The 25,193-nt window shown below is 32.9% G+C and overlaps 1 protein-coding gene across 1 annotated transcript; it reads right to left on the reverse strand.

Moving 5' to 3' along the window:
* Window positions 1-4,975: 4,975 nt before the first annotated feature.
* Window positions 4,976-13,350, reverse strand: LOC126892606 (digestive cysteine proteinase 1-like). Its single transcript, XM_050662182.1, has 2 exons — window positions 13,119-13,350; window positions 4,976-5,250 (listed from the first exon to the last, which is right to left on the reverse strand). Exons 1-2 carry the CDS (start codon window positions 13,158-13,160, stop codon window positions 5,050-5,052), a joined length of 243 nt encoding a protein of 80 aa, XP_050518139.1. The 5' UTR covers window positions 13,161-13,350; the 3' UTR covers window positions 4,976-5,049.
* Between the last annotated feature and the right edge of the window lie 11,843 nt (window positions 13,351-25,193).

The raw sequence follows: 25,193 nt of genomic DNA on the forward strand, positions 1-25,193 counted from the left end.
GACATTTGGAACCGTGCGATTCTCTCAAATCGCGCCGATGCCCCCACTCAGCTCCACCTCTTCGAACCAACACCGGCAGAAGGATATTTAAGAGAGCCGCAAGCAGAGATCCGACAGGTCAGGAAAGTAGGTACGGTGCCAGAAAAAGTACCTACAGAAGAAGACGTCCAGGACACAACAAGTGGAGAATCAACGCCGAAAGGATGGAGGTGCACTCGCGGAACACTTAGAAGAAATAAAATATCTTAAGGAATGAAATGTAAAATATTATTAGGCAATAAATGTTTTTATTTTTATTTTTTTTATTTAGATCCGACAGTCCTGCAACGACAGTTCTGGGCTCCAAATACCAGTCAAGCGAGGTGAGCTAGGCAGGCCGACCTGAGTAGCGAAGTGCACCGTACTGACGTGAGTCGCAAACTTAGGCAGGCCAACTCGAGCTGCAAGGTGCATCGTAGTGACGTGATTTGCGGCTCATAAGTAAACGGAGGCACGCGTAGTGAGCGGGCCACCGATAAACGTATACAGGGTGTTAGTAAATAAGTATGAAAATTTTTAATTGCTAATTCTACATGAAAAATTAATGCCAGTTTGCTCTATAAACATATGTCCGCAAATGCTTAGTTTCGGAGATACGGGGTGTTGAAATTTTTATTTCAAACTGCCAATTTATTTATTGCTCTAAGACCAGTTGAGCTATGAAAATAAAATTTGGTGAGTTTTAGGAGGTAGTTATTACGAATTTTATGACATACAATTAAGAATTTTGTATTCATCATTGGCGCGCCTGCGGGCAATGGTCTGAATTATTTTAAAGAAAAAAATAGTACGCCACTGAGATATTTCGAATTAGAAATTATTTTTAAATTCCACGTCTAATTTATGATAAAAAACCTCTCTTACCTTTTTTTCATATGATGCACCGTTTTTATGCAGAAAAATAAAATATCTTGGCGCATATTTTTCATTTCTTAATACATCATCAAGAACTATCCAATATAATAATACTAAACTAGAACAATAACAGAAAATATTACTAATACCATTTCAACTAGGTGCAAAGCTGCAAGAAATGTTTGAAATGATCTCCTTTGCAGGTAACAGAAGAATTTTATATTCATCATTGGCGCGCGTACGGGTAATGGTCTGAATTTTTTGAAGAAAAAAATAGTACGCCACTGAGATATGTCAAGCTAAAAATCATTTTTGAATTCCTCGTTCAATTGATGACAAAAAATCTTTCTTGCCTTTTTTTCATATGCGGCGCCGTTTTTATGCAAAAAAATTAAACATCTTAACGTTTACAAAGTATTTGAACTTAGTTTCTATGCACATGGAAACTACCTCAAATACTTGGTAAGCGTTAAGATGTTTTATTTTTTTGTATAAAAACGGCGCCTCGTATGAAAAAAAGGAAAAAGAAACTTTTTATCGTAAATTGAACGAGGAATTCAAAAGTGATTTTTAGTTTGACATATCTCAGTGGCGTACTATTTTTTTCTTCAAAAAATTCAGACCATTACCCGTATGCGCGCCGATGATGAATATAAAATTTTTCTGTTATCTGTAAAGGAGATCATTTTAAACATTTCTTGCAGCTTTTCACCTAGTTGAAATCTTATTAGTAATATTTTCTGTTATTGTTCTAGTTTAGTATTATTATATTGGATAATTCTTGATGATGTATTAAGAAATGAAAAATACGCGCCAGATGTTTTTTATTTTTCTGCATAAAAACGGTGCATCATATGAAAAAAAAGGCAAGAGAGGTTTTTTATCATAAATTAGACGTGGAATTTAAAAATAATTTCTAATTTGAAATAACTCAGTGGCGTACTATTTTTTTCTTTAAAATAATTCAGACCATTGCCCGTAGGCGCGCCAATGATGAATACAAAATTCTAAATTGTACGTCAAAAAATTCGTAATAACTACCTCCTAAAACTCACCAAATTTCATTTTCATAGCTCAACTGGTCTTAGAGCAATAAATAAATTGGCAGTTTGAAATAAAAATTTCAACACCCCGTATCTCCGAAACTAAGCATTTGCGGACATATGTTTATGAAGCAAACTGGTATTAATTTTTCATGTAGATTTAGCCCTTAAAATTTTTCATACTTATTTACTAACACCCTGTATATTTGAATAACATTGTTAATTTTGTTCTTCTTTTCCAGACGTCTACCCGGAGGAGGACTTCGCTGCGACGAATAGAAATGAGATATAATTTTTTATTTATTTTGTAAATAATTAGATTGAATAGATTTATTTTGTTTTAACCTGTTTTACTGAGTTTGTCGTCTTAGAAGAACTAACCATGATGTTTATGAGCAGATGTTCTGAATTCATCATGTGGAGAATAATTTCATTGGAAGTGTGCGAAACCCCACGCTATCTTTAGGATTCGTCGATAGCACCACAATTGGAATGCATCTAATTTATTTAGCATTTTGGTTTTCAACGTCCATGTCTCACAACCAGACAATAATATTGACCACACGTAACATATTAGGACCTTCTTGCGAATCTTCATCGACAAACTTCGGTTACATAAAACTGGTTTCCAGGTCATAAAAGCCTTACGTGATATTTCAATCCTGGTTATTATCTCTTCATCACAATCGCAATTTACATTTAACCAACTGCCAAGATATTTAAAATGGTTTACCCGTTCTATATTCTCTCCATTAAGAGAAAGCGCACCTTGATCTACATTTATCTTTCCAACTGCCATCCATCTTTCCATTGAACATATATTAGGAACCAAAAGCATTGCTAAAGGAGATCTACAACCATGTCATAGAAAACTTGTAGCTAAAGCAGAAAGCAGTCGTAAGAGTCGTTGGAAGATCAACTGACGAATGTTACATCAATGCATTACTCGGATATAATTTTCAAACAGGCTTTGCAAGATAAAGAATTTGGAATTAAAATCAATGGTCAAATCAATAATCTTAGATAACGACACGGTTATTTTATGTGACATAGTACCTAAGAAGCTACATTACAGACCAACCAGGCCAAAGTAAAAAAATTTACATATTTTTCATTAACATTATAAAATGTAGGGTGCTTTATATAAAATTATTGACTACTGTGGTTCGAATTTTAAAGAAATGGCCTGTCGGTTGTGAACACCCTGTATTTAGAAATTCGATTTCGGTAAAAATTACTAAAATTACCTACTCTGTATGCAAAAGTTTTGAAGTGATTTTGTGATTGAATATCTAACAGCGACTATTCATTTTTGAATACAATAATATAGGTTTTGACACAAGACCCCTTTTCGATTTACTCTTCTTTCGTTGGCAGGTTTCACACAATGATATAAAATTGAACATATCAATTGTTACGCTTGTTTCACACAGAATTTTAAACTTGTGATGGTTGAAATGTACATAGTGGCTCGACCAATCATATAAACTTTTTCTCCCTTCACCTACCGTTTCAAGCGGTAAAGGGAGAAAGATTCCATATGATTGCTCGAGCCACTATGTACATTTTAACCATCGCACGTTCAAAATTCTTAGTGTGTGAAACAAGCGTACTATTTGCGTATTGTCTGGCGGTTTCAGTCTTCAACCTCTCTCAACCTTCATGACCAATAGCAACGTGAGCTTGGTTCATTGCTTCAATTCTAGAAGCCAACTTTTTTAAAAGTTGAATGGGTTGCATATTGCATATGCGAGTTCATTTTGAATGAATTAAAAGACAGACTCGAAATTATTTATTGTTACCTCCCGACGACCGATTTCGCTCTCTATAATATGCAGGGAATCTTCAGGTCAATGGTTACAAGTAAGCTAAATCCTACAGATAAAAACCAGAGTTAGAACAATGTCTGTTGTAAAAAAGATGCTAAAAAGATCCATAAGAACAAGCCAATATTGAACAATATATATGAAAATTAACACCACAGACAAGTATTGTTGTATTTTTTTATTCTTTAGGACCCATTTTAATTTTCCAAATCCTGCCCAGGCTAATCTGACCCTTCTTTTTACCTCCGCTGTTTGGTTTTCCTTATTTATTTTTATAATCTGTCCCAAATATATATAATCATTAACCGCTTCTATTGTGGTGTCGTTTAGTATTACGTTTCTATTGTCTTGTGTGTTTTTCATTGTTTTTGTTTTGGCAAAATTCATTTTTAGACCTATTTGTTCGGATTCATTTGCTAGTTCGGTTAGCATGGTTTGTAGTTCTTCAAAACTTGATGCTATGACTACTACATCGTCTGCATATCTTAGGTGGTTTAGTTTCTTTCCATTTATGTTTATTCCCATGTTTGTCCATTCCATTGTTTTGAAAACATCTTCCAGTGCTAATGTAAATAGTTTAGGAGAAATAACATCTCCCTGTCGCACTCCTCTGTTAATTGGTATGGGTTTTGTGGTTTCTTCCAATTGTACTGTCATTGTTGCTTTCTTATATATATTATGTATTAGCATTCTGTATCTGGAATCTATTCGACAGTTGTTTATAGCTTTTTCTATTGCCCACATTTCCACGCTGTCAAATGCTTTTTCGTAGTCAACGAACGCTAAGTGCAGATCTATATGGCATTCATTAGCTTTTTCTATTAGTGTCCTAATTGTTAGAAGATGGTCAGTGCCTGACCATCTTCTAGGAACATCTAGGAGCAATGAGCTTAACAATTAGGTTACTGTTGCATAACCAGAGTTAACACCAATTTCAGATATTAACTCTTTTTGATCCAAACGTTCTGATGAATCCGCTGTAAAAATCAGGAAAAGTAGTGGACCCAAAACGTTTCCTTGTGGGACTCCCGATTCGAATGGTGGATTCAGCGCTACCATGTCTAACGGAGAAGCTTCTATTGTAAATATGATCTTAGTATGAGGTAGTAGTTACTCGACAGAATAGGATATAAAGAAAGTCAGCACTGTAATAAAAAAGATAATGTCAAAAATAAACATCAAACAGTATGCGCAGGTGATTAAAAAACACAGTCACCGAGACAACATATTTATTAATATAAAAATTATTTAAATAAAAATACAAAACTGACTTATGATACTACTATTTATTTTTCTCTAGGTTTAAAACCCCTAAATTGACTCATTTCTTCAGAGGTAAGGTCAGCAAATTTATTAACTCCCATCTGGTACGTAACTTCGCCAGCTTCAAACTTTTTGTTGTGTTCTTCTATTTTCTGAAGGTTTTCTTTGAAGATTTCCAACCTGCGTGGTTCCTCTTCATCGGTATATTCCTTGTTGTGTGCGAACTATAAGAGCATATTAGGAAGTGAGACAAAATAGATAATATTATATCTACGCCAGTCAATGGGAGCCAGAATAGGATATTACCTCCGAATTCTATCCTACTGCATGGATTTTAATGAAATTTTGGGAATAGCCTCTACTTATCTCCTAATTCAAAGTCTACCCTATGCCGATATGTGCTTTTATTTTGGGGGTGGTTCCCTGCCCTTCTCGGATGTGGAAAATTTTATTTTTATCAAAATATCCATGGAAGTGATTAAAGAACTTAATTCTAAGCTTAAACTGTTTTAATAATTTTTTTTGAAAACTCAGTACTTTTTGATTTATTCGTGGTTGAAAATTGGCCATTTTCATTGAAAAATAACACCTTTCCGGACGGTTTTTTATAAATAAACAAAGAGACTCGTTCCTTCACAAATCTTCTAGTTATAATACACAAAAAAATATGGTAGGCGAAAAGAGTTTGTTTTTTGGTCCATGCTCATATCGATGTATTCAATTTGAAATAACAGAGAAACTGTCAATTTAGCTGTATAATGCTATTAACACCTTTTGTAACGCTTGAAAGGACTTTTAAAATGAGTTACATTAAATGTCGATTACATTCAAACTAAGCGAGGCATGCTGCAACAAAAATTGATGACTAATGTATTTTAAGAAAAAATGAAAAGTATATTTAAGCCCTCATCCACCAGAATTTAAATGCATCGTTTTCCTTCTACAGTACCTTTAATTATAGCGTTATTTTTATGTTTAAAAAGTTGGACGGGTTTAAAATAAATGGTTTAAAAAAAATAAGATCAAATTATAGAGCGCATTTTTAAATTTTCTTAAAAATCTTTCTCTTCTCAATGTAACTTGAAAATGATAAGAAATACAGTAATAAGAAACAAAAACAAAATGTTTATCTAAGAAAACCTACAGTTTTGTATGGTATTTTTTTTCGAATCTTTTATGATTTTCTAGTTACATGGAGAAAAAGGAAGATTTTTAAGAAAATTTAAAAACGCGCTCTATAATTTGATCTTACATTTCTCAAAAACCATGCATTTTAAACCCGTCCATCTTTTTAAACATAAAAATAACACTATAATAAAAAGTATTGTAGAAGAAAAACGATGCATTTAAATTGTGGTGGATGAGGGGTTAATATACTTCCTATTTTTTCTTAAAATACATTAGTCGTCAATTTTTTTGCAGGATATCTCGCTTATTTTAAACGTAATCGACATTTAATATTGCTCAGTTTAAATAACTTTTCAAGCACTCCAAAAAGTATTGGTAGCACTATACACCTAAAATTGACCATTTTTCTGTTATTTCAAGTTGAATATACCGATTTGAACATGCACCAAAAAACAAACTCTTGTCACCTACCATATTCCTTTTTTTATTATAACTAGAAGATTTATGAAGGGATGAATCGCTTTGTTTTTTTGTAAGCTACAAAAATGGTATATATATAGTTTTTTAGTTCGATGCATAGTTTTTAATGTATTCGCAATAAACCGTCCGAAAACGTTTCATTTTTCAATGAAAACGGCCAACTTTCAACAGAAAAAGTATTTAGTTTAAAACAAATGTAGAACAGTTTTTGCTTAAAATTAGGTTCTCTAGCCACTTCCATGGTTATTTTGACCAAAAAATTTTCCACCCCCGAGAAGGGGTGGGAACCACACCCAAGATAAAAGTACACATCGGCATAGAGTAGCCTTTGTTTATTGAACTATTTCCTAGTTAATGTGAAAATATCAAGTGAATCCATGCAGTTGGATGGAATTTGGAGCCAAGTACCCTCATTGATTGCCCTAATCGGAAATTATATAAAAAAACAAAATTAAGGAAATGAAATATAAAAAAATACCAAATTAACCTAAAAAATATTTAGTTTAAAAAACAAGTAAAATGTGCCAGGACTTTTAAATTTTGATAGCCAATTTATTCCGAAGAGAAACTATTTAAACACATTTCAAACATTTGAATCATGAAACGAATATACAAAGGTATAATAATAATAATATCGTATGGCATTTTTGCAGGGGAGATCCTTTCGGACAGTTCCGGCGCCATTTACATCTTTAACCCTGTTTCAAGTAACTAGTGCCGATGTACACTAGCCCAGGGGGACCGACGGCTTTACGTGCTCTCCGAGGTACGGTGAGACGGCTCGTGTCATTATTGGAAATGAAAATGGTTTGTGTTTGGCAGGGCTCGAACCCACGTGCACTGGCGTATGAGGCCAGCGAATATGCCGTTACTCCACGGCCGCTCACATATACAAAGGTAAAGCAGTCATACGAACATTAAACTCTCTTCTCTGACAAAAGATAATCAGAGACGAAACAACGAAACCCCATAGACAGGAATTTTACGAAGCTAACAGAAGCAATCTTATAACTACAGAAATGTATTTGAGATGAAGATGCGGTAGGTCAAAACTTTAAAGTGTCAGAAATAGATAAATACCAAACAAAATGGATCGTGATACTAATGAGGAGATAGAAAAAAAAACAATGAAGATTGTTTGGACATGTATCATGCAAAATTAACACATATTATAAATGCTTCCTTTAGGTTGAGGTATGTACCAAAGATATGGAAGGTGGCAGAAATTATAATGACATTAAAACCAGGAAAACCTCCACAAGAAGCTTCTTCATATAGGCCTATTTCACTGTTGCCTGTCATGTCAAAATTATATGAAAAATTACTCTTGAAGAGACTAAAACCAATTATACAGCAAAAAAATCTAATTCCTAATCATCGGTTTAGGTTTAGAGAAAGCCACTCAACGATAGATCAGGTGCATAGAATAACAGATATAGCAGAAAAAGCTCTAGAAGAGCAAAAAGTCTTTTCTGCAATTTTTCTTGATATAGCGCAGGTGTTTGACAAAGTGTGGCATGAGGAATTATATCACAAAATGATATGCTACTTACCAAAACAATATTCTGAACTCCTAGAATCATATTATATCCGACAGATACTTTCGAGTTAAAAATGAGGAAGCATATTCAGAATCAAGAGAAGTTAAAGCTGTAGTTCCACAAGGAATTGTCCTAGGGCAAGTGCTACATCTGCTCTATACCAGCGATATCCCATAATTAGGACCAAACACAATTGCGACATTTGCAGACGACACATGCATTCTAGCAGTTGGACAAAACCACGAAAACCACGAGGAAGCAGCAACTATGCTACAAAACTCTGTTGAACAAATTAACATCTGCACGAGGCGATGGCGTATTAAATTAAATGAAACAAAATCTGTTTATGTCTTACTAACAAAAGAGAACGAAATATCCTAGTCAGTATAAATAGAAACCAAATACATTATGCAAATACGGCAAAATATTTGGGTATGACATTAGATTCAAAGCTACGATGGAAAGCGCATGTCAAGAAAAAAAAAGCAAGAATTAGAAATTAAGTTCAGAAAGATGTACTGGCTAATGGGGAAAAATCCACTCTGTCTACTTATAACAAATTGTTATTGTATAAGCAAGTCCTTAAACCAACATGGCATACGGGGTACAGCTATGGGGCTATAAAAAAGAAAGTAACCTCCAAATCATAAAACGATACCAGAATAAAGTGTTAAGGAACATCGTCAACGCTCCATGGTACTTCAGAAACTGTGATCTTCATCGAGACCTCCAGATGGATACGGTTGGTCAAACAATAAGTAAGTTTGCCGAGAGTCATTAACAAAGACTCTCCAACAATGTGAATGTCGAGGCCATCAATCTTCTAGACAACGCCAACTAGATAAGAAGACTTAAGAGAACGAAGGCGTTTGAGTTAGTACTAAGTTAAATAAGTGCGTTAAGTGAAAAAGCAGAGCAAAGTGCGGCTATAGTGTACACGTTAGCTAGGAGTACTATTATGTATTATATCCTAAGAATTATTGCTGAATATGACCTTAGATATGTTTTTTGTAATATTTTGTACTTAGAACTAACTTGCTTATTGATCGTTGATTGATCAGGTAGCAATAATCATAAGATTCCTGTTAGAGTTTTATTAAATAAAAAAAAATATCATGCAAAGATATATATCCAGCTAAAAGAAGCATCGGTAGAAGAAGAATTTCCTGGCTGAGAATTCTTCGAGATTGGTATAATTATATCTCAATAGATATTTTCCTAGTGGCTGCCAATAATACAGCGATGAGCGCACTAATAACCGGCAGAATAACGCAATATATGGAAAACACATTATAGTCCTGTCGCCAGTGGGGGTACAACGGCCTCCTTAATTCAGATGGAATTACCCAAGTTTTTTTTATGTATTTTGACCCGTAGAACACGAATTTTTTGGGTAACAGTCGATCCGGATGTCGATAAGATTGTTATAAACAAAGAACTTGATTTTTGCAAAACAAAACATTTTTTTTTGTATTTTTTGGGTCATTCTAAGCAAAAAATGTTTTTGCAAGTTTTTTCGTAGGATGCATAGTATTCGACATAAACGCGGTTGAACTTTCAAAAAATCGAAAAATTGCAACTCTTGAACCCGAACAACTTTTGACTGAAAAATAAAATAGCAATTCTGCTTACCGCATTTGAAAGTTCAAGTCAAATTCTATCGGTTTTGATTACTTTCATTGCTAAAAATAAATTTTTTTATTGTTAAACAAAGCTATAAACACATAGTAATTGAATGATGTTTTCAATGCATTTCTCATTTGAAATCGAACGAGTAGGCGCGCATACAGACAATTTCTACGTAGATTACGTACATTAAAACGCATGTATTGGGCACGGGAAATACTATGTGTTTATGGCTTTGTTTAGCAAATAAAAACTTAATTTTTAGCAATGCAAATAATCAAAACCGATAGAATTTGACCTGAAATTTCAAATGCAGTAAGCACAATTGCTATTTGATATTTTAATCAAAAGTTATTCGGGTTCAAAAATTGCACTTTTTCGATTTATTGAAAGTTCAACCGCGTTTATCTCGAAAACTATGCATCCTACGAAAAAACTTGTAAGATCATTTTTTGTTGAGAATCATCCAAAAAATACTAAAAAAATGTTTTGTTTTGTGAAAAATCGTTCATCTGAATTAAGGAGGCCGTTGTAACCCCCTGGCGACAGGACTATTAAGTCGTGAGATAAATAGAAATGAAACTAATGGAGGTGGAATATTTAGAGATAAAAAAGCTATAAATTTATATTATATTTATTATTTCCCACCTTTAGACGTATCGGACAAGTTTGGCAACTGCCACTCTGACAGTGACAGTTTTAATTGACATACTCCTCTGATACGTCTAAAGGTGGGAAACAATAATTATAAAAATAAGTAGGATGATAATAATAGCATACATAAGCAATTGCCGTATAAGTAGTCCCCCACTTAGTGGCCAATAGCTTTGGGTGGAAGAATACCTGGAAGGTATCTAGAAGGGCACCTACTGGTGCTAGAAATGGAAAATTCGTAAAGGCGGATAAACCAGAAATGGTCAATGGTATAGAGATGCTAAAGGCAACGGGAAACTAAGCAATAAATGCTGAAAAAGAACCTAACCTAACATAACCAGTTAATCATCGTGACTAAGAAAAAATTAATAGCCTAAAACTATACTTATCATGAAACTCCGAAAACAAGATCAAGCAAAGGAGGAAAACCGCAAGACTGCAAGGCCTCCCCGGTCGCCAACATGCGAAAACCTTGCAAAGCAGCGACTTGCAATGTTAGAAGTCTACATCTACACCAGTGACGTCCAAGGGACCGATTAAAAAAGGATGTAAATTAACAATAAAGCAATTTGCAATAGTATGCAGAAAGTCTGACGGTTCTTACCGATATGGTGTTAATAACCAATTAATGTATGATAATGATAAAGAAAAACATTGATGAAGCTATAGTAAATTTCACTCATACACCAACATACTCATACTCATATAATAATACGATCAAATCCGATCAAACCCAAAATAAACATTATACAAGTTTATGTAAACTCCAAATCAATTCAGACAAATCAGAAAACCAGAGAGCGATAGACGAAGACATTATAAGATATTTTATAACATATAAAATGCTGGTACAATAATTATAATGGGAGATACGGACCGAGAAACAGAAACGAAACGGGTGATAGTGGCTAAACCTATCTGGCAAACTTATGTAAGTTTGCCAAAACAATAATTTTGTTACAGCGAATACATTGTTTAAACTGGCAAAGAGAAGACTATATACGTGGAAGTCACCAGCAGATCATAAAGAAAGAATTGTAAGAAACCAAAAATATACTATGTACTAGTTAGACAAAGATACAGAAACAAAATAATTATATCAGCAAAATCATATCTAGGTGCCGACAGGATCAGTTCACAACGCAGTAGGGACCAAAATTAGGCTCAACATGAAAATAATAGAGATGTTGAAAAACTATGTATTCGTTACAAAGTACCCGTTACTTACGAATACCGAAAGTAACGATTACTATACAGAGAGGTAAATCGTTACTTTGATTACTTTGATTACTCTGATTACTTCGTTAATCGTTACTTCGTACTAATCATATCAGAGCGAGTAACGACTATTGTATCTACAACCAGTACACTTGATTACTTTCTACCAATCGTATCCCAGCGAGTAACGGACGGGACCGGCATTTTACGAGTGTTATCGAATATTGTTATCGGTATGAAGCGTTTTAAGGGTGTGAGGGTGAGGACTGATAAATACGATTCTCGATATGATTACCGGTACTCAAATACCAAAGTAACAAAAGTAATCATAGTAATCAAATCATTTTTATCCCTTAAACAGATCGGTGAAGGTCGTTGTTATATCGGAATACCTCTATGCAAAATACCGCTCTACTGAGAAATACGATTCTCGATATGACTACCGGTACTCAAATACAAAAGTAACAAAAGTAATCATAGTAATCAAAGTAACGAATACTGTAAAAATGATTACTTTATACAAAAGTAACGATTAGTAACGAATACTCGAAAGTAACTATTATCAACATCACTAGCAAATAATAAAACGAAGAACAGGTGCACAAATGGATACAAGTAAATTAAGGAACCCAGTCATAAGACAGATAAAATCACTCTTTAATTAATGATTTTTAATAAAAAAATTTTGCAAAATACCGTAACGAATACAAAATGGTTAATAATAAAGACAGAAATAGACAAATGTCAAAAAGAATGGATGACGGAGGAAATTTTAGATTTAGTCAAAGAAAGAAGAAAGAAGAATGGTTAAGAGAACAATGCGAAGAAATAGAAAAATACGAGGAATAACACGATAGTTTTCATGGTGGTTTTCCAATAATAGAAAAAGAAAACCAGGAATTCTGAAAGGTACAGATGTGAAACTAGTGTTGAAGACTAACGAAAAATTAAAAATATGGACAAAAACAGTCAATGAGTTATTCAGGCAATACAATAAAACAGATTAAAATTGAAGATGGTATGATTTTAAGGTTATTAAAAGAAGAAATTCAAAGGGCATTAAATAAAAGCAAAAACGGTAAAGCAGTAGGTCCACACAAAATCCCAGTAGAAAGCTTAAAATGCATAAAATATTTATGTTCTTCTTCATGTCTTGGCATATTCATTTCGATGGTTGGTTTCCAATGTTTAAGGTTTCATCATTTAATGATTATTTAATGACATTATACAGACTTGTTTAACGCCTATGATGGAAACCAACCATAGAAATGAATATGCCAAGACATGAAGAAGAACACAAATATTTTAATTTTTAACAACTGCTATAGGTACTATAAACACACTAAACAACTACTTTACTATAAACAAACATAAAACTGGTTTTATTTGACTTTTAAATAGAGCACCTATATGAAATGTTTTGATTAAATTGCAAAAACACTCACTTTAAAATTTTTCCATTGTTCTTCAAGTGATAACCCCGACATTATTGCTTTGCTGGTTGATTGTGACTAACACAACACAAAATGACGGATAATACAATGTGCAAGGTTACTTTGGTGTTGGCGAATTGATCTAAAAATACTTTATTCCAACGTAAAATTTTAATATTTCATTTAGTAAAAAGTGGGAGTGGGCGATAACGTAAACAAACAAGTATCTTGCAATTGCTGATTGCTGGAATGCTGCTGTTTATTGAACATTCTGTGGAAATTTATTTTATATAAATATTTTTAATCCGATAAAACAAACACAGGATTAGTCCAGACTGTATCGTCGTCCCCGTTAGGTAAATCATTCCGATTAGATTGTTTTTCATAAACCTACTCAAAAAGTGGTCCTTATAACAAATCCACAGGGTGCCAGGCGATACCGTAGTCAAGTCGAAAAATTGTTTATTTTTTTTTTAAACAAATCCACAAAAATATTTTTTTTACTTCAGACAATTTTTTTTAGATTCTTTGGGTTATTCTGAGCAAAAAGCTCTATTGTGATTTTTCTCCGAAATTGACAGTTGTCGAGTTATATGCGATTTAAAATTTGAAAATCGCGAAAATAACCATTTTCAAGGCTTAATAACTCGGTTAAAAATATTTATTATTAAAGTCAAAAGTTGTCCAAATCAAAGTTCAAAGACACCTCTACAAAATCCTGAAGAAATATTTGTCAATATTTTTATTACTATTTTTAATTATCAACAATGAGCTCTAGGCGTGTATTTAGGCGGCCGTCAATGGTGAGTGCGAGTGAGATTCACCATTGGACGGCCGGAATGGTGCATCTCTTTCGCACTCACCATTGACGGCCGCCTAATACGCTCTTAGCTCTCATTGTTAATAATTAAAAATAACAGTTTAGAAATAAAATAGACAAAAGCGTCTTCAGGATCTTGTAGATCGTGCTTTCAACTTTGATTTGGTCAGTTTCTGAGTTTCATAATAATTGTTTTTAACTGAGTTATTAAGCCTTACAAATGGCTATTTTGGAATTTTTCAAATTTTAAATTGCGTATAACTCGATAACAATCAATTTTAGAGAAAAATCACTAGATACCTTTTTTGCTCAGAATGACCAATATGATCTAAAAAAATTGCTCGAAGTGAAAAAATGATTTTTGTGAATTTGTTTAAAAAATATGTATAAACAATTCCACGGTACCGCCTGGCACCATTTGGATTTGATACACTTTGTGACACTTTTTGAGTAAGTTGTGCAAAAAATTGAATCGGAATAATTTACCTAACGGGGGCGGGGATACAGCCTTGACTAGATGGAAAATTAGTAGGCTTGCAACTATGCCACAAAACATCTATACCTAATGTTCAAGGCTCAGCTCAATAAATATAAAAATTTAAACTGAACTAATTATAATTGAAATACTTAGTTAAAATTGTCTATCAAGGGATTACCTAAATGATTAATAATAATCAATTAGTTAGCAGTTTGTACCGGATGTTAGTGTTCAAAGTTGTTTGTCCTTTTTGCAAAAGTTTTACAGATGTTCCAGAAAAAAATTTATTTAATATTGTCCAGAAGTTGCAAGATATGTAGTTGACAGATCAAGCAGCGGTCAAGAAGGTTCGAATAGTCATGATGGTTTCCGATCTGTCATTGAATTAAATATAAATATATTTACAATAATTTGACTTATAAAATATGAATTGTAATTGTATCAACTTTTAATTATTTATTAAAAGAATTATTAAAAGATACGCAACAGCCGCAGGGCCGGGTTTAGGTCAATTGACGCCCTAGGCAATTCTCTAGTAGCCGCCCTTCAAACATGTACCTACCATTTTTGCGAAAAAAATTGCAGATATTTTTATTTAAATAAGAATACACTAAAAATGGATTTAAACTACGATGTTTATATTCCTATAACAGAAAAAATAGTAATTTCAGTTCGATCACATTAGAGAATTCTTTTCAAAAAAAAACTTTTCAAAAATTTTTTTTAACAAAATCGACAAATTCTTGCGTCATACTTGATGGGAAATTATTTTTAATTCTTGACATTTTCGAAAATGACCTTTCAGCGGACACGTTGGCAACTGGGATGCACAAATAAATGTGTACAGCAATGTCAAAATTAGAGAAAATATCTTTCAATCCACTTAGTGCAGTCACTGAAGGTTTTCACCTCCGATTTCGTTGAACCTCCACCGATTTTCATGAAAATTGATGAGTGGTTAGAGGATAGCTCAAGGAACAAAGGTGATATGATGCCAACTTGCGCTTTTACCGTGGTGGTGGATGCCACCCCTTCTTAGGGGTGAAAATTATTATTTTTTAATACCATAAATCGATAGACAGACAAATTCTAAGAAAAATTTGTTATATAAAGTTATTAATATAAATCAATACATTCTGAGTTATTAAAGATCAAAAATTTTATTTTTTCGTAAAAAATGCACGTTTTTAAGCTGTTTTTCACGTATAACTCAAAAACTATAAGCTTATTACAAAAAAGTTATTATTATCAAAATTAAAGATAATAAAAATCTGAATACATCCTCACCTAAAGAACTAAACTAATGTTAATTCAAAGTGAGTTATGGGTAATTGAATGTATATTTCTTTCGACGAGTACGCAAATCTAAGTATTCAAGCTTAAATAACGGGGAAACGATGCATTTTATAAAATATAACTGTAAAATGTAATTTTAACAATTTTGAACGGTTTAGAATTCATATTTTTGAAAAAAAGATATAATTTAAAATCAGAATTTTTAAAATTATCGCAATTTTCATTTTCTTTTGATAATAACTCCAAAAATACTCAATATACGTCAAAATTGATATATGTATAACCAAATTTAAGTTTTTTCTGTACCAAATATTTTACCTATTTACTATTTCTGTACGGTAAAAAATAACCGAGATAGAAACATTTAAAGCTTAAATTTTACTGCGAGAACCATGTAACCGCGGCCATTCAACCTTTTATTTTTAAAAAAGTAAAGGTTTTAAGAGATTAAGTTCAACGTGGCTTAATAGCCATTAAAATTAACTTTCAAATGGTTTTTAAGCAAACCTGATATCCTAAAAATTAACGGAGTTATTTAAAAAAAAAACAATAACTTTTTTGGAAAATTAAAAGAAAAAATAGATTTTGAAAAATATTTTGTGCATAATGTTTAATGCTATGAACTTGTTCGAAGGCTCATTTTATAGATATTTCTAAGTAATAGGTACTTTGACAAATGTTTGATAAGGTTATGTTATAAAATGCATCATTTTCCCGTTATTTAAGCTTTAATATGAACTTAGATGTGGGTACTTGCCGAAAAAAATATACATGCAATTACCTATTTATAATTCACTTTTAGTTAACATTAAAAGGTTTTTCCAGTAAGGAGTTTATTTTATTTTTTATTAGGTTCAATTTTGGTAATACATAATTACTTTTTGATAAAATGTTTTAGTTTTTGAATTATTTATAAAAAATCGGTTAAAAACATGCATTTTTCTCACGAAAAATTAAAATCTTTAATCTTTAATAATTCAAAAAGTTTTGATTAATTTTAATAACTTTATGTAACAAATTTTGCTTGGAATTTGTCCCTCTATATAATTTTGGGAATATTTTTAATAAAATAATTTTCACCCATGAGAAGGGGTGGCATCCACCCCCAGGGTAAAAGCGCAAGTTGACACCATGTCACATTTGTTCCTTGAAATATCCTCTAACCACTCACCAATTTTCATGCAAATCGATGGAGGTTCAACGAAATCGGAGGATATAGCTCCTATCCACATTCAGTGACTGCACTAACTCTTCTTATGTCAATTGGTGATTTTATTGTGATATACAAATGACCCTTTAAGTGAATGCATTCATGTATGAATGATATATCTTGGTCGTCTTTATTTTGTATCAGATTTTCAGCTTCTTTAATCATTTCTTCATTGCTTAATTTTAGCAAACCTGTTAATAACACGAAAACGTTGATAAGTCGATAAGATTCCAGACGTCTATTCAGGTGTCTTATCAGAGTGTCGATTATAATATGGAATGTGTGGATTTTCATCTCATCCCTAGCTGAACAGTTTAGTTCATCATCGGCCTCCTCGTCAAATTGAATTTTTCTTTTTCTCTTTCTTATTTCTTTATATGTTTTATTTGGGCACAATTTTTTGGCTTCTTTGCGGTAAAGTAATTTGAAAGAGCTTCATACTCTTTAATGACAGAACCCAGATCCATAATTTTTATATACAAATATTTTTTGTACAGTATTCTTGCCGCCCTCTCATAATGTGCCGCCCTAGGCAACTGCCTATATTGCTTAATAGATGAAGCTGCCCTGAACAGCCGGGTTCGAACTCGGAACCTCTCGATCTGCAGTATAATGCCACTGACCCACCATCAATTTGTAGATATCGGTTTATTAACGTACTTTAAAATATCATTGCATTAGTCCCATTTTTAAAATAGTTTAAAATTAAAAAAACATCGATTTATCCATACAGGGTGATTGATTAGTGGGGTAAAGTTCCGTAGATCCGTTGAGTAATAGATAGCAATAAAAGTTAATAACAAAAATTGTAGGCAACTTGGATTACAGATTGATATTCAGTAATCGTAAATTGTCAGTTTTAGACAATCCAGTCATGGCTTACTTAAAATTTGGAAAGATTTAGACCCGTAATTAATAATTTGCTCTGAAAAATGAAAATATCTGGAAAACTAATAAATTTAGACATAGGGAATGAATAAAAATTAAAGTACGGTAATGGTAATTTTCGAAAGTGATATATAATACAGGGTGTTCCATTTAAAATCACTGAAAAAATAATGAACTTGCGTTTTGACTCACCCTCTATTCAACATAAAGAAACTTAGCAATATCAATAAATTTATGAAATTTTTGACCATAAATAAAAATATATGCTTTTTATTGTGCTTATTTTTATTTATACAGGGAGTTGAACTTGTTACGATTTTCATATAAAATTGGTTATAACTTTGTAAATACCGTCTATAACATACCAAACCTACATATTTTTGTAATGGAGAAGTTAAGAAGATTTCGAATATAAAATAAAATACAGGGTGTTCTATTTAAAAAAACAAAAGTTTGGTCTGCCACTATGTTATCGAACACCTTGTAACATTCTAACTAATTTTGTAATGTAAAGCTCAAAGTTGGCTATAATTATTGTTATTAACTATTATCGCTATCCATTACTATAACGGATCTACGCAGCTTTACCCCATTAATCGATCACTCTGTACAATAGCAGTTAAATATTGCATTGTTAGCAAGTTCTGAGCTATTCTGAAAATTTCAGGTGCCTAGGTAGCCTAAAACTATTTTTAAAATGGATTACAAAATTTGCGGATATAGTGACAAAGTGTAAGGGTGTAACAAAAATACAGGTCATAAATTTAATCACATATTCTGGGACCAAAAATAATTCGACTGAACTTAACTTACCTTAGTACAAATGTGCACATAAAAAAAGTTACAGCCCTTTTAAATTACAAAATGAAAATCGATTTTTTCGAATGTATAGAAAACTATTGGAGATTTTTTATTAAAAGTGGATATGTGGCATTCTTGTGACAGTAGCATCTTAAGAAAAAATTATATTGAAATTTGGACACCCCATTAAAATTTTATGGGGGTTTTGTTCCTTTAAACCCACCCAAACTTTTGTGTGCGTTCCAATTAAATTATTATTGTAGTACCATTAGTTAACAACAATATTTTTAAAACTTTTTTGCCTCTGAGTACTTCGAAAAATAAGTTTTTATCGAGATATTTCGAATATTTGTCAAATCCACCCCATATTTTTTGTATAAGATTAAGTACGATTATGGAGACTTGGTATAGTATGGTATAGTTATGCCCAAATATACATGCCCAAACCCAGACATCCAAAGGGAAAGTTATCCTCCAACACCAAATTGTTCTATATGGTCCATATGATGCTCAGAAAAAAGTCACACCATTTTGAGCGTCGGGTTTGGGGGGAGAGGGGGAAGAAATCTGTAAATTCGTAGTTTTTTACGTTTTTCGTCAATATTTCTAAAACTATGCGGTTTAGCATGAACAAACTTCTATACAAAATTGTTCTACATTAAATTTGGAATAGAAAAGGCCCTATGTATAACCCTTCTAAAATGAACGGTTCCAAAGTTACGGAGGTAGTATAGTATAATTGGTCCAGAAAAAGGCCTAACCCAGACATTTAAAGTAAAAGTTTTCCTTCAACATCAAATTGTTCTATATGGTCCACATACTGTTTAGTAAAAAGTTACACCATTTTGAGCGTCCGGTTTGGGGGAAACATGGGGGAGAAGTCGGTAAATTAGTAGTTCTTTTAGGTTTTTCGTCAATATTTCTAAAACTATGCTTTAGCGTAAAGAATGTTTTATAGAAAAATGTTCTACATCAGCTGTTCTCAATCTGTGGTACATGTACCACTGGTGGTACATATCATTATTTGCGGTGGTACACAAAACACACAAAAACTTAAAATAGTAGTACATAGTAAGTCTTGATTATACAATCTAAAAATATAGAAATATAATAAAAGAAACTTTAGATGGTACATGACTCAAAAAGATTGAGAACAGCTGTTCTACTTAAAATTAAAAACCAAAAAGCTTTTATACATAATTGTTATAAAATCAACGGTTCCAGAGTTACGGAGGGTGAAAAGTGGAGGTTTTCGATACTTTTTATATTTACCGATTTCTTCCCCCTCTCCCCCACAAACCCGACGCTCAAAATGGTGTGACTTTTTTCTGAACATTATGTGGACCATATAGAACAATTTGGTGTTGGAGGATAACTTTCACTTTGGATGTCTGGGTTTTTGGTATAGTTATACCATACATTGCCCAAAAAATATAAAAAGTATAGAAAACCTCGACTTTTCACCCTTCGTAACTCTGGAACCGTTGATTTTATAACAATCATGTATATAAAATTTTTTGTTATAAATTTCATGTAGAACATTTTTGTATATAACATTGTTTACGTTAAAGCATAGGTTTAGAAATATTGACGAAAAACTTAAAAAACTACTAATTTACCGACTTCTCCCCATCTGCCCCTCAAACCGGACGCTCAAAATGGTGTAACTTTTTACTGAATAATATGTAGACCATACAGAACAATTTGGTGTTGGAGGAAAACTTTTACTTTGGATGTTTGGGTTAGGCCTTTTTTTGGACCAGTTATACTATACTACCTCCGTAACTTTGGAACCATGCATTTTAGAAAGATTATGCATAGGACCTTTTTTATTTCAAATTAAATTAAGAACAATTTTGTATAGAAGGTTGTTCATGCTAAACAGCATAGTTTTAGAAATATTGACGAAAAACTTAAAAAACTACGAATTTACCTATTTCTCCCCCCTCTCCCCCCCCAAACCCGACGCTCAAAATGGTGTGACTTTTTTCTGGACATTGTGTGGACCATATAGAACAATTTGGTGTTGAAGGATAACTTTCACTTTGGATGTCTGGGTTATGCCATCTTTTGGATCAACTATACTATACTAGTAATAATATGAACATTTATTTATGATTTATATTTTTAGGGCTATTTTGAACCATATTAAAAAAGAAGTCACATCTCGATAAAAGGTGCCTTTTCGAAAAAATACAAAGAGGCATAAAAGTTTTAAAAACACTGTGTTTAACTAATGGTACCGCAGTAATATTTTAATTAGAACGTACACAAACATTTGGGGGGTTTAAAAGAACAAAACCCCCATAAAATTTTTATGTAAACATATTGAAAAATAAGCCTCAACTCGATAAAAACTGCCTTATCGAAAAAATACTAAGAGACAAAAAAGTTTTAATAATATTGAATTTAACTAATGGTATCACAATACTAATTTAGTTGAGACGTACACAAAAGTTTGGGGGGGTTTAAGGGAACAAAATCCCCATAAATTTTTTATGGGGTGCATAAATTTTACTATAATTTTTCTTTAAGATGTTCCTGCCATAAGAATGCCACATGTCCATTTTCAATAAAAAATCTCCAATAGTTTTCGATATATTGAAAAAAATCCATTTTCATTTTGAAACTTCAAAGGGCTGTAACTTTTTTTATGTGCATATTTGTACTAAGTTAAGTTAGGTTCATTCGAACTATTTTTGGTCCCAGAATATGTGATTTTATCTTTGACCTGTATTTTTGTTACACCCTGTATAAAAACGTTTTAACAAAACTGAACTAGGGAGTTACTAACACTTTGCACTCTTCTAGATGTGCCTATCCCTGACGACTGTTGGCGATCATCACTGCAATGTTTATCTTATCTACAGATGCGAATAAAAGCTGCACAGATTATGTCTTGAAATAGGTTCCCCTTTTCTTTTTATGATGGCTTGTATGAGACATATCTGGATACATTTCTTATAAGTAGAGAGCGGAATATATGCAAAGTGCATATAGATGCATATATTGCATATTTTTAGACAACAAACACAACATTGCATATTTAAGCTAAACACGATTTATTTTGCATATTTTAAAAATAAATTATATAAAAGTTTAAAGTTTTCAAGTAAAATTTAATAAAAAATTTTGGTCTTGGTAAAAGGTATATTATTTTAAAAAGCCCTATAGGGCTACAAACATCGAACAGAACGTTTTCGCTCTAAAAAGAGCATCATCAGTGTTGCAAGAACATGGTGAGCCAACCAAAAAATACGAAGGTCAAAGCCTTTCAAAAATGGACTAAAAGTCACATCAAAATGCTAACATAGCAAATTCCAAAGGATGGATATAATCCCTAAGGATATGGCCCTAGGATAACATATGACTCCCACACGTTGTAAGTGGGTCAAAGGTAACAAATTAGGTCATTATGTTACAAGAGCTGACAGGCAACCTAGGCTCTTGTAACATAATGACCTAATTTGTTACCTTTGACCCACTTACAACGTGTGGGAGTCATATGTTATCCTAGGGCCATATCCTTAGGGATTATATCCATCCTTTGGAATTTGCTATGTTAGCATTTTGATGTGACTTTTAGTCCATTTTTGAAAGGCTTTGACCTTCGTATTTTTTGGTTGGCTCACCATGTTCTTGCAACACTGATGATGCTCTTTTTAGAGCGAAAACGTTCTGTTCGATGTTTGTAGCCCTATAGGGCTTTTTAAAATAATATACCTTTTACCAAGACCAAAATTTTTTATTAAATTTTACTTGTAATTAATGGTATACAGCCAGCTACAGGAAATTCTTCCTAGTGGATTTTTAAAGTTTTCCTCTCTTAGTTGGAATTTTATAACTTCGATATGAATGAGCTCGTTATTTATCTATCTATCGCTCATCTGGACTTTCCCATTACTACCTGAATTTAACAATTATGGGTGTTCCCAGAAAAATATTATTTTATTAGCGTAGCAAGTCGTAGGTACCTACCTGCTTTTAAGGGCCTAATAATTATTTTGTCAGTTTCCGGCCAACATTTGTTTAAAGTAAACGTTGTATTGTATTTAGTGTTTTTGAAGTGATTGGTATATATTAAATTTAAATATGTCTACCATTCAAAAAACTGCTTGGATAAAGTGTTTTCCCGAGTTAAAGCTAAGTGGAGACAAAGTATTTTGCAAGGCCTGTTCCAAAATCGCGTTACATTCATTTTCACATTTCATTTTTTAAATGAGGAACTGACAAAAAAAAGCATCATGTCCCACAAAAGAAATTTTTCTGGAAAGAGTGTTTTTATTCGACAAATTCGCTTTTACTTCTATAAAGACGGACATAGAGAGAAGCATCAAAATACAAAAATCCATCAAATTGTAGACAATTCCGCTTTTGTTCTTCAGCTTAAGTAACGTACTTTGTTCTTTAAGTAACGTACAAATTGCTTAAGAACTTATGTTCATAAAAGTTAATTTTAGTTTTTTACCAGATCTAATAAAGTCATTAGAACAAAGGAATTTACAATTAAGTGATTCAGTTAATCTTGTTAACACTTTTTCTGCTCATTGTCAAAAATTTCCCGGAAATACAGGGATTACGATTAGAAATAAATTAAAAAATGTTTTAGAAAAAAATGAGGGCTTCGATTGTTTGAGGAATGTTGTACGTATTTTTGAAGGCAACTTTTCTGAAGATCTTACGACTTAATATATTGTTTTATTTTTGAGTATTTTTAATATGCATTTGCATATTTAGACAAATTTAGAAAAAATACCTGCATATTTGTAGTAAAAGTAATGCATATCGCACACCTAGTTCAATTGTGCCACAACTGCAAAAAATTTGAATTTTGGGTTAAGGCTGTAAAATATTGCCTATATAATGGCCCTTCTAATGCAATACAGCCTGAACTAAAATATTGTTTTGGATAAGTATAAAGTAAGTTACTTCGGTATTTCACTGTAGGGTTTTTGGAGGTTTTGAAAATGCAATATGGCCATAACTGGGAGATGTGGCGATAATATACACTGCCACAATCCAACCGATGTAATTCAATACGTTCAATACGGCCACAACTGCAAAAATCAAGAGAGATGTGGCGATAATATACACTGCCACAATACATCCGATATAATTCAATACGGCCACAACTGCAAAAATCAATTGATTTTTTCATTATATTGCCGCCGTATCTCCTAGGTATCGTTTTATAAATGACTTTCTACACAATGCAATATCGCCATAACTCTCAAAATAATAATAACGTTTTATTTTTAATAAATTGTAATAAGATCCAGCCAATAAGTGTATAATTTGCTACCTAAATTGTAATTTTGAAGCCAGTCATTCTTAAAATAAATTATTTACAGGGCAAAACGCGTTTACTACAGAACGTTTTGCTCATTTCTCGAGAATATTGTGTTTTGCACTTGTGGCACTAATGAACTGGGTGTGCGATATATATGCGCATATTTTGGTAATGTTGTGTTGCATATATTCCGCTCTCTACTTATAAGGTAACCGAAGTATTGTAACTTTCGAGATTTGATGGTGGTCAGTATCTCTAGGTTTTTCTTCATTCTTCTGGTCTTCTGGTGAGGATCTCGTCACTTGTGACTCGGTCAGTCTACGGCATCTTATTTATTCTTTGTTATAACCGCATCTCAATCGCTTCCAATCTTCAATCTTCAATGAATATATCTTCGTTCCAGGTCCTCGATTTAACACCATAAAAAATAACAGAAGAGGTAGTATCGCAACTTTTATACCAAAAGAGAGATTTTGAAGAAGGCACTATTCGGTTGAATGTGGATCTAACTTTTTAGGTAGTTGTAGTACCGTCATTTTTTCGACTGGGGTTTGGTTAGCATGAGCTTTGTATTCTTTACGTTTATATTAAGTCCATATGGTTGAATTTAATACGTGTTTTGGTTCAAATGGACTTATAAGTCTTCTAGGTTGTCCGCAAATACTATGGTGTCATCCGATAAAACAAACATCATCAGCATATCCAGTGCAACCCCAGCCTCGGGAACATTATGTGTGTTCAAATGGAACAGTGAGACCCACATGTCCAAAGATCAAACCGGTCACACTGCGTAACCTGACCCCGTATCTATCTGACCCCCCAAGCTGTACCACCACCCCTCCATCACAGTACATAACGAATAACCGAAGATACTTTCCGTATCCTGTTTTGGTATCGACATCGCTGTAAACCGCGATGCAAGGTCGCGAGGGTGAACGGGTGACACATCCTTGGTATGTGTGATCTCATAAGAAAATTAAGGTTTGTTTTGACATCGATGTAGCGACCGCGATCGCGACATACACCGCGCTTATTCATGTATCTTCGGCATGTTTTTACCCTCAGGAGGCTTTGTACTGAACGTTACCTTGGATGCACTGGGTAATGGAACACATCATCTGTATTACTTTATGTGGTTAAGCAACCTGATTTTAGGGGTAGTTAGAAGAGCTTTTCTCCCTATTAATGACTTGATTTTGGACTTGTGTCCTAAAAATGTGTGTACCGGGCAGCGAGGCACCGACTTGTCGGTGTAACGCTATCCGCAAATGTCCCCGGTAAATTAAGTTCGGTTACAGTTTTAT

This window comes from Diabrotica virgifera, chromosome 9, assembly GCF_917563875.1.
Source record: "Diabrotica virgifera virgifera chromosome 9, PGI_DIABVI_V3a".
Taxonomy (NCBI): domain Eukaryota; kingdom Metazoa; phylum Arthropoda; class Insecta; order Coleoptera; family Chrysomelidae; genus Diabrotica; species Diabrotica virgifera.

Coding starts and splice junctions, on each gene's coding strand:
- LOC126892606 (XM_050662182.1), bottom strand. CDS start 13,160: ATGTCGGGGTTATCACTTGAAGAACAATGGAAAAATTTTAAA. Junction 5,251..13,118: donor AACAATGGAAAAATTTTAAA/GTGAGTGTTTTT, acceptor ATGCTCTTATAG/TTCGCACACAACAAGGAATA.